Source organism: Heterodontus francisci, chromosome 6 (genome assembly GCF_036365525.1).
Source record: "Heterodontus francisci isolate sHetFra1 chromosome 6, sHetFra1.hap1, whole genome shotgun sequence".
Taxonomy (NCBI): domain Eukaryota; kingdom Metazoa; phylum Chordata; class Chondrichthyes; order Heterodontiformes; family Heterodontidae; genus Heterodontus; species Heterodontus francisci.
The window spans coordinates 1273153-1292848 of NC_090376.1; the positions used below are offsets into that span (position 1 = coordinate 1273153).

At 47.6% G+C, this 19696-nt stretch overlaps 1 protein-coding gene across 2 annotated transcripts in view; it reads right to left on the reverse strand.

Annotated features, from left to right (window-relative positions):
* LOC137370901 (tripartite motif-containing protein 2-like) overlaps positions 1-3468 on the reverse strand; it is a 134573-nt gene extending 131105 nt beyond the window's left edge. For both annotated transcript variants that reach the window (XM_068032756.1, XM_068032754.1), the window contains exon 1: positions 3315-3468. In XM_068032756.1, the coding sequence (XP_067888857.1) occupies positions 3315-3329 (15 nt within the window). In that variant the 5' untranslated portion in view covers positions 3330-3468. The remainder of the gene's footprint in view (positions 1-3314) is intronic.
* Positions 3469-19696: the final 16228 nt, after the last annotated feature.

Consider the following 19696-nt stretch of genomic DNA (forward strand, 5'->3'; position numbering starts at 1 on the left):
GGAGGGGCGGTACTGAGGGTGTGTCGCACTGTCGGAGGGTCGGTACGAAAGGTGTGCCAGACTGTCGGAGGGTCGGTACGGAAGGTGTGCCAGACTGTCGGAGGGTCGGTACTGAGGGTGTGTCGCACTGTCGGAGGGGCGGTACTGAAGGTGTGTCGCACTGTCGGAGGGTCGGTACTGAGAGTGTAACGCACTGTCGGAGGGGCGGTACTGAGAGTGTAACGCACTGTCGGAGGGGCGGTATTGAAGGCGTGCCGCACTGTCGGAGGGGCGGTACTGAGAGTGTAACGCATTGTCGGAGGGGCGGTATTGAAGGTGTGCCACACTGTCGGAGGGCTGGCACTGAGAGCGCCGCACTGTCGGAATTTCGGTACTGAGAGAGCGCCGCACTGTCGGAGGGTCGGTACTGAAGGTGTGCCGCACTGTTGGACGGTCAGTACTGAGGGAGTGCCGCACTGTCCGAGGGTCAGTACTGAGGGAGTGCCGCACTGTTGGAGGGTCAGTACTGAGGGAGCGCCGCGTTGTCGGAGGGTCAGTACTGAGCGAGCGCCGCATTGTCGGACGGTCAGTACTGAGAGAGTGCTGCACTGTTGGAGGGTCAGTACTGAGGGAGCGCCGCGTTGTCGGAGGGTCAGTACTGAGCGAGCGCCGCATTGTCGGACGGTCAGTACTGAGAGAGTGCTGCACTGTCGGAGGGTCAGTACTGAGCGAGCGCCGCATTGTCGGACGGTCAGTACTGAGAGAGTGCTGCACTGTTGGAGGGTCAGTACTGAGCGACTGCTGCACTGTTGGAGGGTCAGTACTGAGGGAGTGCTGCACTGTCGGAGGGTCAGTACTGAGGGAGCGCCGCGTTGTCGGAGGGTCAGTACTGAGAGAGTGCTGCACTGTCGGAGGGTCAGTACTGAGGGACTGCCGCACTGTCGGAGGGTCAGTACTGAGGGAGTGCTGCACTGTTGGAGGGTCAGTACTGAGAGAGTGCTGCACTGTCGGAGGGTCAGTACTGAGAGAGTGCTGCACTGTCGGAGGGTCAGTACTGAGGGAGTGCCGCACTGTTGGAGGGTCAGTACTGAGGGAGCGCCGCGTTGTCGGAGGGTCAGTACTGAGGGAGTGCTGCACTGTTGGAGGGTCAGTACTGAGAGAGTGCTGCACTGTCGGAGGGTCAGTACTGAGAGAGTGCTGCACTGTCGGAGGGTCAGTACTGAGGGAGTGCCGCACTGTTGGAGGGTCAGTACTGAGGGAGCGCCGCGTTGTCGGAGGGTCAGTACTGAGAGAGTGCTGCACTGTCGGAGGGTCAGTACTGAGGGAGTGCCGCACTGTTGGAGGGTCAGTACTGAGGGAGCGCCGCGTTGTCAGAGGGTCAGTACTGAGAGAGTGCTGCACTGTCGGAGGGTCGGTACTGAAGGTGTGCCGCACTGTTGGAGGGTCAGTACTGAGGGAGTGCCGCGTTGTCGGAGGGTCAGTACTGAGCGAGCGCCGCATTGTCGGACGGTCAGTACTGAGAGAGTGCTGCACTGTTGGAGGGTCAGTACTGAGGGAGTGCTGCACTGTCGGAGGGTCAGTACTGAGGGAGCGCCGCATTGTTGGAGGGTGAGTACTGAGGGAGTGCTGCACTGTCAGGGGCTGTTTTTTGGAGGAGATGTTAAACTCGAGTCGTGTCTGTCCTGTCAGATGGTTGTAAAAGATCCAATAGCCCTCGAGGAAGGAGAGCAGGGGGCTGGGTTTTTGCCAGTGTCCTGGGGCCAATATTTATCTCTGAAGCAACATCACATTACTCAGTATCTCATTGCTGTTGGTGGGATCTTGCTGCGTATTGGCTGCTGTGCTTCCTGCATTACAACAGCGACTACATTTCAGAAAGTACTTCATTGATGTGAAAGACGTCCTGTGATCCTGAAAGATGTTGGATAGAGACAGAACTTTCATTTTATTTTTTAAACTTTCACATCAAACCCCGTAAGGAGAATCTGGGGTGGCTGACCAAGGGCTTGGTCAAAGGGGAATGGGGGCTGAAAGAGGGGGGATGGGGAGTGAGGGCTGGAGGCGGTGGCAGGGTGAGTACAGGGTGCTGGGGGCAGGGTGGGGAGTTGGGCTGGGGACAGGATGAGGGGGTGAGGGTGGAGGAAGGGAGTGGAGTGGAGGGGGGCGCGGTGATGGCAGGTGAAAATGAGTCTGGTTCAATTGGTCCATTCAGGCTCCACCCACAACCTGGCCACACCCCCAGGTCAACACTGGGAGATTCCACCAATCACACAGGTTCAAGAAGCTCTTTACACCGTGCTCAGTTTCTGAGGCCCACAGGCCTCAGTTCAAACATCTCATCAAAAATATTTAATTTACTAAGAGACTGACCAGTGTGCATCAGTCCAGTGATTTGAATTACTAACCATAGAAAAATTACGACACACAAGGAGGCCATTCAGCCCATTGTGTCCATGCTTACCCAAAAAACTAGCCTCCCATTCTAATCCCACCTTGCAGCACTAGGTTACAGCACTTCAGGTGCATGTCCAGGTACCTTTTAAAAGAATTGAGGGTTTCTGCCTCCACCACCGATCCGGGCAGTGAATCCAGACACCCACCACCCTCTGGGTGAAAAGGTTTTTCCTCATGTTCCCTCTAATCCTTTCATGTTCCCTCTAAGCTGGAGGACTGGACAATCTTATTAAAACCCTCAGTTTTGATGATAAAACTGACCCAGGTCATCACTCAAACACACCAAGAAACACACTTGCTCATTGAGAAAAGACAGCGTTCTGTTCTGTTACACTGCTGCATTGACTGCTTCATGGAAGATTTCACATTTGTGATTATACAAATTAATTTTAGCGGAAATTTGAAGCCTAATTTAACCAGCGCAATCTTAAGCACGTTTCAGGAGCAGTTTCCTGATTGTGACCAAAGCGGAGACTCTAACCCTGAGAGTTACATCAGGCTGGTGACCAGGAGCCTTAACCCCCGGCAGTCACACTCACAGCTCACTCACCATCTTATTCTCCAACATTTACATCAGCTCAGCTCAGTTCAGCTCAGTGACAGAAGCATTTGTAGCTTTTTAATTCCACATCCTCACCTCTAGCCCATGAGAAATCAGGGCGGCTCTGGCAGTTACTGTTACAGCTCAAACCGTGCACCCTGTCCACACTTAATCCAGGAAAGGGATGAGGCTTATCCCAGAACCATGACTGGCATTCAAAGCAATAGTAGCTCCATGTTGCTCCCCTTACAGCATTGCTGCTGGCTCTGAGTCACTTCCACAACCAACAGGCCCCTCTTTACCCATTAACAGCTGAAAATAAAAAGAGAATGCGACTTACAGACAAACAGCTCATGTCACCGAGAGCCTCCTGCCCCTAGGGTGAAGCAATCAGCAGCAATTGGGAGTAGGTCTTGTGAAAGACTAGGCCGGAGAGGAATGGTTACTGTGGGAATGGTTCTGTGCTTCCTTCCCCACCCTCCCAGTCCTGAGCAGCTGAGTGCAGGAGGTGACGTCAGGCTGCAGCAACCTTCTGTTCCCAGACTGAGTGAGCGTGGAACTGCCTCAGGACATCAGCTGCTGATTGACAACTGCTGCCCTCTGCCTCTCGGTGTACTAATCTCAGGACCTAAAGGCAGTAACTGAGCTCCCTTCGCCCACTGATCATACAGCTGCAGCAGTTTACTGACTGACACAATTAGCATCTTAACTGAGGGCTGTTTAACAGGGAGGAAGGGAATGCGAGAGGCTGAGCAGATCAAGCAATGATTAGAAACAAACAGATTCACTGCCAGCATGCTTCAGTGGCAGCAGATTCAACACTGACTCAGAAAGTCATAGAGTCATAAAGTCATTTACAGCACAGAAGGAGGCCATTCAGCCCATCGAGTCCGTGCTGGCTCTCCACAGAGATTCGCAGTCAGTCCCACTCCCCCACTCAATCGCTGTAACTCTGCAAGTCTATTTCTCTCAGGTGGCCATCCATACGAACAGACAAATTAGGAGCAAGAGCAGGCCACTCGGCCCCTCGAGCCTGCTCCACCATTTCTGATCTGATTGTAACCTCAACTCCACATTCCCGTCTGCCCCCAATAACCTTCCACCCCCTTGCTTATCAAGAATCTATCTCTACCTCTGCCTTAAAAATATTCAAAGACTCTGCACCATCCCCTTTTGACAAAGAAAATTCCAAAGACTCACGACCCTCTGAGAGAAAAAATTTCTCCTCATCTCTGTCTTAAATGGACGATCCTTTATTTTTAAACAGTGATCCCTAGTTCTAGATTCTCCCACAAGGGGAAGCATCCTTTCCACATCCACCCTGTCAAGACCCCTCAGGATCTTATATGTTTCAATCAAGTCGCCTCTTACTCTTCTAAATTCCAGCAGATACAAGCCTAACCTGTCCAAAGTTTCCTCGTAAGATAGCCCGCCCGTTCCAGGTATCAGTCTAGTAAACCTTCTCTGTACTGTTTCCAAAGCATTTACATCCTTCCTTAAATAAGGAGACCAAAACTGTACACAGTACTCCAGATGTGTTCTCACCAATGCCCTGTATAACTGAAGCATAACCTCCCTACTTTTGTATTCAATTCCCCTCGCGATAAACGATTACATTCTATTAGCTTTCCTAATTACTTGCTGTACCTGCATACTAACCTTTTGCGATTCATACACTGGGACACCCAGATCCCTCTGCATCTCAGAGCTCTGCAATCTCTCACCATTTAGATAATCTGCTTCTTTTTTATTCTTCCTGCCAAAATGGACAATTTCCCACTTTCCCACATTATACTCCATTTGCCAGGTCTTTGCCCACTCACTTAACCTATCTATATCCCTTTGTAGCATCCTTATGTCCTCTTCACAAGTTACTTTCCTACCTATCTTTGTGTCATCAGCAAATTTAACAACCATACCTTTGGTCCCTTCATCCAAATCATTTCTATAAATTGTAAAAAGTTGAGGCCCCAGCACTGATCCCTGTGGCACACACATTTTGCCAACTAGAAAATGACCCATTTATGCCGATTCTCTGTTTCCTATTAGCTAGCCAATCTTCTATCCATGCCAATATGTTACCCCCGACACCATGAGCTTTTATTTTCCAAAATAACCTTTGATGTAGCACCTTATCAAATGCCTTCTGGAAATCTAAGTACAATATATCCACCGGTTCCCTTTTATCCGCAGCACATGTTACTTCTTCAAAGAACTCCAATAAATTGGTTGAATATGATTTCCCTTCAACAGTGGCGCAGTGGTTAGCACCGCAGCCTCACAGCTCCAGCGACCCGGGTTCAATTCTGGGTACTGCCTGTGTGGAGTTTGCAAGTTCTCCCTGTGTCTGCGTGGGTTTTCTCCGGGTGCTCCGGTTTCTTCCCACAGCCAAAAGACTTGCAGGTTGGTAGGTAAATTGGCCATTATAAATTTCCCCTAGTAGTAGGTGGTAGGGAAATGTGGGGATGTGGTAGGAATATGGGATTAGCGTAGGATTAGTATAAATGGGTGGTTGATAGTCAGCACAGATTCGGTGGGCCGAAGGGCCTGTTTCAGTGCTGTATCTCTCAAAAAAAAAGAACAAAGAACAAAGAAAATTACAGCACAGGAACAGGCCCTTCGGCCCTCCAAGCCTACGCCGATCCAAATCCTCTATCTAAACCTGTCGCCTATTTTCTCAGGGCCTGTATCTCTTTACTTCCTGCCCATTCATGTATCTGTCTAGATACATAGAACATAGAACATAGAACATAGAACATACAGCACAGAACAGGCCCTTCGGCCCACAATGTTGTGCCGATCCTTTGTCCTCTGTCAAGGACAATTTAATCTATACCCCATCATTCTCCTTTATCCATATACCTATCCAAAAGCCTTTTGAAAGTCCCTAAAGTTTCTGACTCAACAACTTCCCCGGGCAAGGCATTCCATGCCTCGACCACTCTCTGGGTAAAGAACCTTCCCCTGACATCCCCCTTATATCTCCCACCCTTCACCTTAAATTTATGACCCCTTGTAACGCTTTGCTCCACCCGGGGAAAAAGTTTCTGACTGTCTACCCTATCTATTCCCCTGATCATCTTATAAACCTCTATCATGTCACCCCTCATCCTTCTCCTTTCTAATGAGAAGAGGCCTAGAATGTTCAGCCTTTCCTCGTAAGACTTATTCTCCATTCCAGGCAACATCCTGGTAAATCTCCTCTGCACCCTCTCCAAGGCTTCCACATCCTTCCTAAAATGAGGCGACCAGAACTGCACACAGTACTCCAAATGAGGCCTTACCAAGGTCCTGTACAGCTGCATCATCACCTCACGGCTCTTAAATTCAATCCCTCTGCTAATGAACGCTAACACCCCATATGCCTTCTTCACAGCCCTATCCACTTGAGTTGCAACTTTCAATGATCTATGCACATAGACCCCAAGGTCTCTCTGCTCCTCCACATGCCCAAGAACCCTACCGTTAACCCAGTATTTTGCATTCATGTTTGTCCTTCCAAAATGGACGACCTCACACTTTTCAGGGTTAAACTCCATCTGCCACTTTTCAGCCCAGCACTGCAACCTATCCAAGTCCCTTTGCAGACGACAATAGCCCTCCTCGGTATCCACAACTCCACCAACCTTTGTATCATCTGCAAATTTACTGACCCACCCTTCGACTTCCTCATCCAAGTCGTTAATAAAAATCACAAACAGGAGAGGACCCAGAACTGATCCCTGCGGCACGCCACTGGTAACTGGGCTCCAGGCTGAGTATTTACCATCTAAGACCACTCTCTGCCTTCTATCAGTTAGCCAATTCTTAATCCAACTGGCCACATTCCCCACTATCCCATGCCTCCTGACTTTCTCCATAAGTCTACCATGGGGGACCTTATCAAATGCCTTACTAAAATCCATGTACACCACATCCACTGGTTTACCCTCATCCACTTGCTTGGTCACCTGCTCAAAGAATTCAATCAGGCTTGTGAGGCAAGACCTACCCCTCACAAAACCGTGCTGACTGTCCCGAATCAAGCAGTGTCTTTCCAGATGCTCAGAAATCCTATCCCTCAGCACCTTTTCCATCAACTTGCCTACCACCGAAGTAAGACTAACTGGCCTGTAATTCCCAGGGTTGTTCCTATTCCCTTTCTTGAACAGGGGCACAACATTTGCCACCCTCCAATCACCTGGTACCACCCCCGTCAGCAGAGAAGATGAAAAGATCATTGCCAGCGGCTCTGCAATTTCATCCCTTGCTTCCCATAACATCCTTGGATATACCCCGTCAGGCCCGGGAGACTTGTCTATCTTCAAGTTATTCAAAAACCCCAACACATCTTCCCTCCTAAAGAGCACTTCCTCGAGCTTACCAGTCTGTTTCACACCGTCCTCTTCAGTAATACACCCCTTCTCATTCGTAAATACCGAAGAGAAGTACTCATTCAAAACCTCACTTATCTCTTCCGGCTCAACACACAGTCTCCCGCTATTGTCCTTGACCGGACCTATGGTCCCCCTAGTCATCCTCATATTTCTGACATACGCGTAAAAGGCCTTGGGGTTTTCTTTTATCCTACCCGCCAAGCATTTTTCATGCCCTCTCTTAGCTCTCCTAATCCCTTTCTTCAGATCCTTCCTGGCCATCTTGTATCCCTCCAGAGCTATGCCTGTGCCCTTTTTCCTCAACTTTATATACGCATCCTTCTTCTTCCTAACAAGACTCTCAACCTCTCTTGTCAACCACGGTTCCCTCACATGACCATCCCTTCCCTGTCTGACAGGGACATGCTTATCAATGGCCCCTACTATCTGCTCCTTGAAAAAGTTCCACATTTCGACCGTGCCCTTCCCTGCCAGCATATGCTCCCAACTTATGCTCCTCAGTTCCTGCCTGACAGCATCATATCTACCCTTCCCCCAATTGTAAACCTTGCCCTGTTGCACATACCTATCCCTCTCCATTACCACAGTGAATGCTACAGAATTGTGATCACTATCTCCAAAGTGCTCGCCCACCAACAGCTCTATCACTTGCCCTGGTTCATTACCTAGTACCAAATCCAATATTGCCTCCCCTCTGGTCGGGCAGTCTACATACTGAGTCAGAAAAGCTTCCTGGACATACTGCACAAACACTACCCCATCCAAACTATTCGATCTAAAGAGTTGCCAATCAATATTTGGGAAGTTGAAATCCCCCATAATTACTACCCTGTGACTTCTGCTCCTTTCCAAAATCTGTTTCCCAATCTGCTCTTCCACCTCCCTGCTGCTATTGGGGGGCCTATAGAAAACTCCCATCAAGGTGACTGCTCCTTTCCTGTTCCTGACCTCAACCCACAGTGCCTCAGTCGGCAGATCCTCCTCGAAAATTCTTTCAGCAGTTGTTACACTATTTCTAACTAACAATGCCACCCCCCCACCTCTTTTACCACCATTCCTAATCTTATGAAAACATCTATAACCAGGTACCTCCAAAAACCATTCCTCCCCCTCACCTATCCACGTTTCAGTGATGGCCACAACATCGTAGTCCCAAGTGCCCATCCACGCCTTCAATTCACTCACCTTATTCCTGATGCTTCTTGCGTTGAAGTATACGCACTTTAACCCTTCTCCGTGCCCATCTGTCCTCTGCGACAGTGCTACCTTCCCCAATACCTCACTACACTCTTTGTCTTTCTGAGTGGACCCACTGGTCCCTGGATTACAAGTCCGGTTCCCATCCCCCTCCCAAACTAGTTTAAACCCTCCCGAACAGTACTAGCAAACCTCCCTCCCAGGATATTGGTGCCCCTCTGGTTCAGATGCAGCCCGTCCTGTTTGAACAGGTCCCATCTTCCCCAGAATGCAGTCCAATTATCCAAGAACTGGAAGCCCTCCCTCCTACACCATTCCTGCAGCCACGTGTTCAGCTGTGCTCTCTCCCTATTCCTAGCCTCACTATCACGTGGCGCCGGCAACAAACCAGAGATAACAACTCTGTCTGTCCGAGCTTTCAGCTTCCAGCCTAACTCCCTAAACTCACTTCTAACATCTGTGCCACCCTTCCTTCCTACGTCGTTGGTGCCAATGTGCACCACGACCTCTGGCTGCTCCCCCTCCCCTTTAAGGATCCTGAAGACGCGATCACAAACATCACGGACCCTGGCACCAGGGAGGCAACAAACCATCCGTGCGTCTCGCCTGCGCCCACAGAACCGCCTGTCCGTACTCCTCACCATCGAGTCCCCGATGACTAGTGCTCTCCCATTCTCTCTCCTTCCCTTCTGAGCCACAGTGCAGGACCCCGTGCCAGAGGCCCGGTCACTGCAGCCTGCCCCCGATAGGCCGTCCCCCCCAACAGTATCTAAAACTGTATACTTGTTGTTGAGGGGAACGACCACAGGAGATCCCTGCACTGACCTCTTCCCACCTCTAACTGTTACCCAGCTGCCTTTGATTTGTGGAGTAACGACCTCCGTGTAGCTTCTATCTATCAACCCCTCAGCTTCCCGAATGATCCTCAGTTCATCCAGCTCCAGCTCCAATTCCCTAACACGGTCTGATAGGAGCTGGAGACGGATGCACTTCCAGCAGGTGAAGTCGGCAGGGCCACCGGAGGTTTCCCTCACCTCGAACATTCTGCAGGAGGAGCAATACACTACACTGGCTGCCATTTCTTTTATTCAATTACCCCTTAGTTAAGTACAACTATAGATATTAACAAAAACAGTAAATAGCTTACCTGCTCAGTCCTTTTTGGTTAGAGGAGGAGGGTAAAAAGGGTCTTATTATTAGGTTAGAGGAGGAGGATGGGTGGGAGACACTACATGTGTAGTGGCTCGGGTTTACTCAGCTCCGCACCTTTAAGGAAAATACCTACCCAGGAGTCCTCGCTGCCGACCAGCTTCCGGTTCCTCCGGCGCCAAAAGAAACTCAAAGACAAGGAAAACAGTAAGTAAACATCTTAAAAGACGCTATCGTGCCCGCGTCTACCATCTCCGCTGGCAATGCGTTCCATGCACCCACCACCCTCTGTGTAAAGAACTTTCCACGCATATCCCCCCTAAACTTTTCCCCTTTCACTTTGAACTCGTGTCCCCTTGGAATTGAATCCCCCACTCTGGGGAAAAAGCTTCTTGCTATCCACCCTGTCTATACCTCTCATGATTTTGTACACCTCAATCAGGAATCAGGTCCCCCCTCAACCTCCGTCTTTCTAATGAAAATAATCCTAATCTACTCAACCTCTCTTCATAGCTAGCGCCCTCCATACCAGGCAACATCCTGGTGAACCTCCTCTGCACCCTCTCCAAAGCATCCACATCCTTTTGGTAATGTGGCGACCAGAACTGCACGCAGCATTCCAAATGTGGCCGAACCAAAGTCCTATACAACTGTAACATGACCTGCCAACTCTTGTACTCAATACCCCGTCCGATGAAGGAAAGCATGCCGTATGCCTTCTTGACCACTCTATTGACCTGCGTTGCCACCTTCAGGGAACAGTGGACCTGAACACCCAAATCTCTCTGGACATCAATTTTCCCCAGGACTTTTCCATTTACTGTATAGTTCACTCTTGAATTGGATCTTCCAAAATGCATCACCTCGCATTTGCCCTGATTGAACTCCATCTGCCATTTCTCTGCCCAACTCTCCAGTCTATCTATATTCTGCTGTATTCTCTGACAGTCCCCTTCACTATCTGCTACTCCACCAAACTTAGTGTCATCTGCAAACTTGCTAATCAGACCACCTATACTTTCCTCCAAATCATTTATGTATATCACAAACAACAGCGGTCCCAGCACGGATCCCTGTGGAACACCACTGGTCACACGTCTCTATTTTGAGAAACTCCCTTCTACTGCTACTCTCTGTCTCCTGTTGCCCAGCCAGTTCTTTATCCATCTAGCTAGTACACCCTGGACCCCATGCGCCTTTACTTTCTCCATCAACCTACCATGGGGAACCTTATCAAACGCCTTACTGAAGTCCATGTATATGACATCGACAGCCCTTCCCTCATCAATCAACTTTGTCACTTCCTCAAAGAATTCTATTAAGTTGGTAAGACATGACCTTCCCTGCACAAAACCATGTTGCCTATCACTGATAAGCCCATTTTCTTCCAGATGGGAATGGATCCTATCCCTCAGTATCTTCTCCAGCAGCTTCCCTACCACTGACGTCAGGCTCACCGGTCGATAATTACCTGGATTATCCCTGCTACCCTTCTTAAACAAGGGGACAACATTAGCAATTCTCCAGTCCTCCGGGACCTCACCCGTGTTTAAGGATGTTGCAAAGATATCTGTTAAGGCCCCAACTATTTCCTCTCTCGCTTCCCACAGTAACCTGGGATAGATCCCATCCGGACCTGGGGACTTGTCCACCTTAATGCCTTTTAGAATACCCAACACTTCCTCCCTCCTTATGCCGACTTGACCTAGAGTAATCAAACATCTGTCCCTAACCTCAACATCCGTCATGTCCCTCTCCTCGGTGAATACCGATGCAAAGTACTCATTTAGAATCTCACCCATTTTCTCTGACTCCACGCATAACTTTCCTCCTTTGTCATTGAGTGGGCCAATCCTTTCTCTAGTTACCCTCTTGCTCCTTATATATGAATAAAAGGCTTTGGGATTTTCCTTAACCCTGTTTGCTAAAGATATTTCATGACCCCTTTTAGCCCTCTTAATTCCTCGTTTCAGATTGCGCCGACAATCCCGATATTCTTTCAAAGCTTCGTCTTTCTTCAGCCGCCTAGACCTTATGTATGCTTCCTTTTTCCTCTTAGCTAGTCTCACAATTTCACCTGTCATCCATGGTTCCCCAATCTTGCCATTTCTATCCCTCATTTTCACAGGAATATGTCTCTCCTGCACGCTAATCAACCTCTCTCTAAAAGCCTCCCACATTTCAAATGTGGATTTACCTTCAAACAGCTGCTCCCAATCTACATTCCCCAGCTCCTGCCGAATTTTGGTATAGTTGGCCTTCCCCCAATTTAGCACTCTTCCTTTAGGACCACTCTCGTCTTTGTCCATGAGTATTCTAAAACTTACGGAATTGTGATCACTATTCCCAAAGTAGTCCCCTACTGAAACATCAACCACCTGGCCCGGCTCATTCCCCAACACCAGGTCCAGTATGGCCCCTTCCCGAGTTGGACTATTTACATACTGCTCTGGAAAACCCTCCTGGATGCTCCCTACAAATTCTGCTCCATCTAGACCTCTAACACGAAGTGAATCCCAGTCAATGTTGGGAAAATTAAAATCTCCTATCACCACCACCCTGTTGCTCCTACATCATTCCATAATCTGTTTACATATTTGTACCTCTATCTCACGCTCGCTGTTGGGAGGCCTGTAGTACAGCCCCAACATTGTTACCGCACCCTTCCTATTTCTGAGTTCTGCCTATATTGCCTCACAGCTCGAGTCCTCCATAGTGCCTTCCTTCAGCACAGCTGTGATATCCTCTTTGACCAGTAATGCAACTCCTCCACCCCTTTTACCTCCCTCTCTATCCCGCCTGAAGCATCGGTATCCTGGTATATTTAGTTGCCAATCATGCCCTTCCCTTAACCAAGTCTCAGTAATAGCCGAGCCCTAAGTTCATCTGCCTTACCTATTACACTTCTTGCATTAAAACAAATACACCTCAGACCACCAGTCCCTTTGCTTTCATCATCATATATAGGGTTTTACTTACCCAGCAGCCCCCTGGCCTCCGCCGGAAACAAAAGGAAATTAAGTTTACTTTAAACTGACCTTCCCAGCTGCTCACTCGCTCGCACTCTCTGCTCCCGAGAACCATGTTGACTCTGCCTAATTACCTTGAATTTTTCTCAGTGCCCTGCTGCAACGTCTTTAATAATAGCTTCTAACATTTTCACTAAGACTGATATTAAGCTAAGTAGCCTGTAGTTTCCTGATTTCTGTCTCCCATCTTTTTTGAGTAAAAGAGTTACATTGGTTATTTTTCCCGAATCTGGGGAATTTTGGAAAATTAAAACCAATACATCACCTATCTCACTAGCCACTTCTTTTAACACCCTAGGATGAAGTCCATCAGGACCCGAGGACTTGTCAGCCCGCAGCTCCAACAATTTGCTCAGTACCACTTCCCTGGTGATTATAATTTTAGAACATAGAACAGTATAGCACAGTACAGGCCCTTCGGCCCACGTTACCTTTACATCTTTCCAAAATCTGTCTACATATCTGCTCCTCTATCTCCCGCTGGCTGTTGGGAGGCCTGTAGTAAACCCCCAACATTGTGACTGCACCCTTCCTATTCCTGAGCTCCACCCATATTGCCTCGCTGCACGACCCCTCTGAGGTGTCCTCCCGCAGTACAGCTGTGATATTCTCCTTAACAAGTAATGCAACTCCCCCACCCCTTTTACATCCCCCTCTATCCCGCCTGAAGCTTCTAAATCCTGGAACATTTAGCTGCCAATCCTGTCCTTCCCTCAACCAAGTCTCTGTAATAGCAACAACATCATAGTTCCAAGTACTAATCCAAGCTCTAAGTTCATCTGCCTTACCTGTTATACTTCTCGCATTGAAACAAATGCACTTCAGACCACCAGTCCCGCTATGCTCAGCAACATCTCCCTGCCTGCTCTTCCTCTTAGTCTTACTGGCCTTATTTACTAGTTCCCCTTCATTTATTTCACTTGCTGTCCTACGGCTCTGGTTCCCACCCCCCTGCCACACTAGTTTAAACCCTCCCGAGTGACGCTAGCAAACCTCGCAGCCAGGATATTTGTGCCTCTCCAGTTTAGATGCAACCCGTCCTTCTTGTGCAGGTCCCATCTGTCCTTGAAGAGATCCCAATGGTCCAGATATCTGAAACCCTCCCTCCGACACCAGCTGTTCAGCCACGTGTTTAGCTGCACTATCTTTCTATTTCTCGCCTCACTGGCACGTGGCACAGAGAGTAATCCCGAGATTACAACCCTCGAGGTCCTGTCTTTTAACTTTCTACCTGACTCCCTAAACTCCCCCTGCAGGACCTCGTCACACTTCCTGCCTATGTCGTTGGTACCGATGTGTACCACAACCTCTGGCTGTTCACCCTCCCCCTTCAGAATGCCCCCTGTCCGTTCAGAGACATCCTTGACCCTGGCACCAGGGAGGCAACATACCATCCTGGAGTCTCTTTCACGTCCACAGAAGCGCCTATCTGTGCCCCTGACTATAGAGTCCCCTCTAACTATTGCTCTTCTGCGCTTTGTTCCTCCCTGCTGAACAACAGTGCCAGCTGTGGTGCCACTGCTCTGGCTGCTGCTGTTTTCCCCTGATAGGCCATCCTCCCCAACAGTATCTAAAACTGTATACTTGTTAGAGAGGGGGATAGCCACAGTGGATTCACGCACTGACTGCCTGCCCTTTCTAGCGGTCACCCATCTATCTGCCTGCACCTTGGGTGTAACCACTTCTCTAAAACTCCTTTCTATGATGCTTTCTGCCACCTGCTCCTAAATGCATCCAGTTGCCGCTCCAACCGATCCATGCGGTCTGTGAGGAGCTGCAACTGGGTACACTTCCTGCAGATGTAGTCGTCCGGAATGCTGGAAATGTCACGGACCTCCCACATCTCACAGGTGAAGCACTTCACCCCCTCTAACTGACATTTCTAGCACTATTTAATAAATAAAAATAAATACTTATTAAATCCTTATAAATTGTTATTAACTATATGGTCCCTAGTGCTAGATTCCTACTATAAATATTAAATGCTAACTAAATACAGTAATCTCCTCCCTCTGGTTTAGTTACTCTACTTATTAATTAATTAGTTAATTAGGGTTTTAATCAATTTTTAGCAATGTTTTATTTTCAAATTCAGTACAAATTCCCTACCAGCCAATCAGGTCACAGCTTTCCTGTGATGTCACCTTTCAGTTTTTTTTTAACCAGAGGTAAGTTTTTTATACTTACCGGTCCGGAACTCCACCCTCCGAGTCTTCTCCTCCTTATCACTCTTTTAGTCGTTCTTTGCTGTTTTTTATATTCTGTCTGATCTTCTGACCTGCCACCCATCTTTGTGCAATTATATGCTTTTTCTCTAAGTCTGATACTATAGAGTGATAGAGAACTGAAACAGGCCCTCCACCCCACCGAGTCTGTGCTGACCATCAACCACCCATTTATACTAATCCTATATTAACCCCATATTCCCTACTACATCCCCACCATTCTCCTACCACCTACCTACACTAGGGGCAATTTATAATGGCCAATTTACCTATCAACCTGCAAGTCTTTGGCTGTGGGAGGAAACTGGAGCACCCGGAGGAAACCCACGCGGTCATAGGGAGAACTTGCAAACTCCGCACAGGCAGTACCCAGAACTGGCAGCACAATGGCGCAGTGGTTATCACTGCAGCCTCACAGCTCCAGGGACCCAGGTTCAATTCTGGGTACTGCCTGTGTGGAGTTTGCAAGTTCTCCCTGTGACCGCGTGGGTTGCCGCTGGGTGCTCTGGTTTCCTCCCACAGCCAAAGACCTGCAGGTGATCGGTAAATTGGCCATTGTATATTGCCCCTAGTGTAGGTAGGTGGGCCGAAGGGCCTGTTTCAGTGCTGTATCACTAAATAAATAAACTGAACCTGGGTCGCTGGAGCTGTGAGGCTGCGGTGCTAACCACTGCGCCACTGTTTTTTAGTTTTTTCGTTAACCACGAATGGTGGGTCCCCACATTGGAGTTTTTCTTTCTCGTTGGAATGTATCTATTCTGTGTATTCTGAAAATTCAATCATATTATGCTTTCTACAACCTTCACTACAGGGGAAAACAGTGGCATAGTGGTAATGTCACTGGACTAGTAATCCAGAAGTCCAGGCTAATGGCCTGGTGACAAGGGTTCAAATCCCACCATGGCAGCTGGGTGAATTTAAATTAGTTTAATCAATAAAAATCTGGAAATAGAAAGCTAGTCTCAGTAATGGTACCATGAAACTATCATCGATTGTTGTAAAAACCCATCTGCTTCACTCATGTCCTTTTTGTCCCACATGTAACTCCAGATCCACAACAATTGGTTGACTCTCAACTGTCCTCTGAAATGGCCAAGCAAGCCATTTAGTTGGCAAGGGCAATTAGGGATGGGCAACAAATACTGGCCTTGCCAGCGACACCAACATCCCATGAAAGAATACAAAATAAAATTCAAAGAGGTCATCCTATCGCGTTGCACAGGCCCAGGTCTCGTATAGCCTGCTCTCTGGTTGGCTCCAGAACGTGCTGTTCTAAGAAACTGTCCCAAAAACATTCTCAAACTCCTCAGCTCGGCTAACTTTGCCTATTTGATTTTTCCAGTCTGTATGTAAATTAAAATCCCCCATGATTATTGCGTAACATTTCTGACAAGCTCCATTATTTCTCCCTTTATACCCCGTCCTACCGTATGGTTACTGTTAGGGGGCCTGTACACCACTCCCACAACTGACTTCTTGCCTTTATCATTTCTCATCTCCACCCAAACTGCTTCTACATCCTGGTTACCTAAACTTGGGTCATCCCTCTCTATTGTGCTAATACCATCATTAATTAACAGAGCCACTCCTCCACCTTTTCCTAGCTTCCTGTCCTTCCTAAATGTCCTGTACCCTTCCATATTCAGGTCCCAATCTATGTCATCCTGCAGCCATGTCTCTGTAATGGCTATCAGATCATACTTATTTCTATTTGCGCTAATAGTTTATCTGTTTTGTTTCGAATACTACATGCATTCAAGTACAGAGCCTTTAGTTTTGTCCTTTTATTATTTTTGTAACCTCTAGCCTTGTCTGCTGATTTCCTCTTAGATTTGTACTCTCTGTCCCTTCCTGTCAGATTTGTACTCTCTGTCCCTTCCTGTCACGGTCTGTTTATCATTTCCCATATTAATACCTTTCTGTCTTGCCTTGTCTCTGCTCTTTGATATACTGCATCTTTCCAAATTTGATCTCTTGCCCCCACTATTTAGTTTAAAATACTTTCTTCTTCCCTAGTTAGGCGGCTTGCTAGAACACCAGTCCCAGCACAGTTCAGGTGTAGACCGTCCAACGGTACAGCCCCCACTTTCCCCAGTGCCCCACAAACTGGAATCCACTTCTACCACACCAGTCTTTGAGCCACACATTTATTTCTCCAATCTGATTTGCCCTTTGCCAATTTGCATCAGGCTAAGGCAATAATCCAACTTCCTGTTTAAGTGACTGATCGTCTCCGCTTCCACCCCCCTCATGGCAGCGAGTTCCAGGTCATTACCACCCGCTATGGAAAAAGAAAAGTTCTTCCTCATATTCCCCCTGCATCTCCTGCACAAAACCTTCAATCTGTGTTCCTTAGTCCTTGTACCATTTGTTAATTGGAACAGTTTTTCTTTGTCTATGTTATCTAAGCCTGTTATAATCTTCTACACTTCTATTAAATCTCCTCTCAATCTCCTTTGTTCTAAGGAGAACAATCTCAGCTTTTCCAACCTAACCTTGTAACTAAAATCCTCCATCTCTGGAACCATTCTGGTAAATCTCCTCTGCACCCTCTCAAGGACCCTCACATCCTTCCTGAAGTGTGGTGACCAGAACTGGACTGAATACTCCAGTTGTGGCCTAACCAGAGCTTTATAAAGGTTCAGCATAACTTCCCTGCTTTTGTACTCAATGCCTCTATTTATGAATCCCAAGATCCCATATGCTTTACTAACCACTCTCTCAATATGTCCTGCTACCTTCAATGACCGTGCACATGTACCCCCAGGTCCCTCTGTTCCTGCACACTCTTTAGAACTGTGTCATTAAGTATATATTGCCTCTCCCTATTCCTTCTGCCAAAATGCATCACCTCACACTTGTCAATATTAAATTCCATCTGTCACTTGTCTGCCCATTCTGCTAGCTTATCTATGTCCTGTTGCAGGCGATTGATATCATCCTCACTTTGCCTCACCTACAGGTTTGGTGTTATCGGCAAATTTTGAGATTCTACTCTATTCCAAGATCCAAGTCATTAATAGATAACAAAAACAGCAGTGGTCCCTGCACTGACCCTTGGGGAACACCACTGTCTACCATCCTGTCTGAAAAACAACCATTTACTATGACTAGCTGTTTTCAGTCTGTAAGTCAATTTTGGACACTGCCCCTCCTATTCCATGAGCCTCAAATTTCTTAATTAGCCTTTTATGTGGTACCTTATCAAACGCGTTCTTAAAATCCAAATAAACAACATCCACTGCATTCTCTTCATCAACATTCTAGGAACATAGGAGCAGGAGTAGGCCATTCAGCCCATCGAGCCTGCCTCGCCATTCAATACAATCATGGCTGATCATCCACTTCAATGCCTTTTTCCCACACTATCCTCATATCCCTTTATGTCATTTGTATTTAGAAATCTGTCTATCTCTACTTTAAACATACTCAATGACTGAGCTTCCACAGTCCTCTGGGGTAGAGAATTCCAAAGATTCACAACCCTCTGAGTAAAGAAATTTCTCCTTATCTCTGTCCTAAGTGGCTTTCCCTTTATTTTGAAATTGTGTCCCCTGATTCTAGACTCCCCAACCAGGGGAAACATCTTACCTGTATCTACCCTGTCTATCCCTTTAAGTATTTTGTAGGTTTCAATGAGATCCCCTCTCATTCTTCGAAACTCTAGAGAATACAGACCCAGTTTCCCCAATCTCCCTTCATAGGACAGTCCCGCCATCCCGGGAACAAGTCTGGTGAACCTTCGTTGCACTCCCTCTATGGCAATAATATTCTTCCTAAGGTAAGGGGACCAAAACTGCACATAGTACTCCAGGTGGGGTCTTATCAAGGTTCTATACAATTGAAGCAAGACTTCACTACTCCTGGACTCAAATCCTCTTGTGAAAAATTCAAACAAATTTGTGAGACATGATCTCCCTCTGACAAAGCCATGCTGACTATCCTTGATTAATCCCTGCCTCTCCAAGTAGAGATTAATCCTGTCCCTCAGAATTTTTCCAATATTTTCCCTACCACTGATGTGAGACTCACTGGCCTGTAATTACCTAGTCTATCCCTGCTACCCTTCTTGAATAATGATACCACATTCACTGTCCTCCAGTCCCTCTCCTGTGGCCAGAGAGGATTTGAAAATTTGTGTCAGAGCCCCTGCTATCTCCTCCCTTGCCTCACATAACAGCCTGGGCTACATCTCATCTGGGCCTGGGGATTTATCCATTTTTAAGCCCACTAAAACCACTAATACCTCTTCCATTGCAATGCTAATTTGTTCAAGTATATCACAATCCCCCTCCCTGATCTCTACACCTACATCGTCCTTCTCCACAGTGAACACAGATGAAAAGTAATCATTTAAAACCTCACCTATGTCTTCCGGCTCCACACACAGATTGCTACTTTGGTCCCTAATGGGCCCTACTCTTTCCCTGGTTATCCTCTTGCCCTTAATATACTTATAAAATGCCTTGGGATTTTCCTTTATCTTGCCCGCCAGTGTTTCTTCATTCCCCCTCTTCGCTCTCCTAATTACATTTTTAAGTACGCCCCTACACTTTCTATACTCCTCGAGTGCCTCCACTGTTTTCAGCTCTCCGAATCTGCCATTAGCCTCCTTTTTTTTCCCGATCCAATCCTCTATATCCCTTGATATCCAGGGTTCCCTGGACTTGTTGGTCCTACCCTTCACCTTAATGGGAACATGTTGGCCCTGAACTCTCACTATTTCCTCTTTGAATGACTCCCACT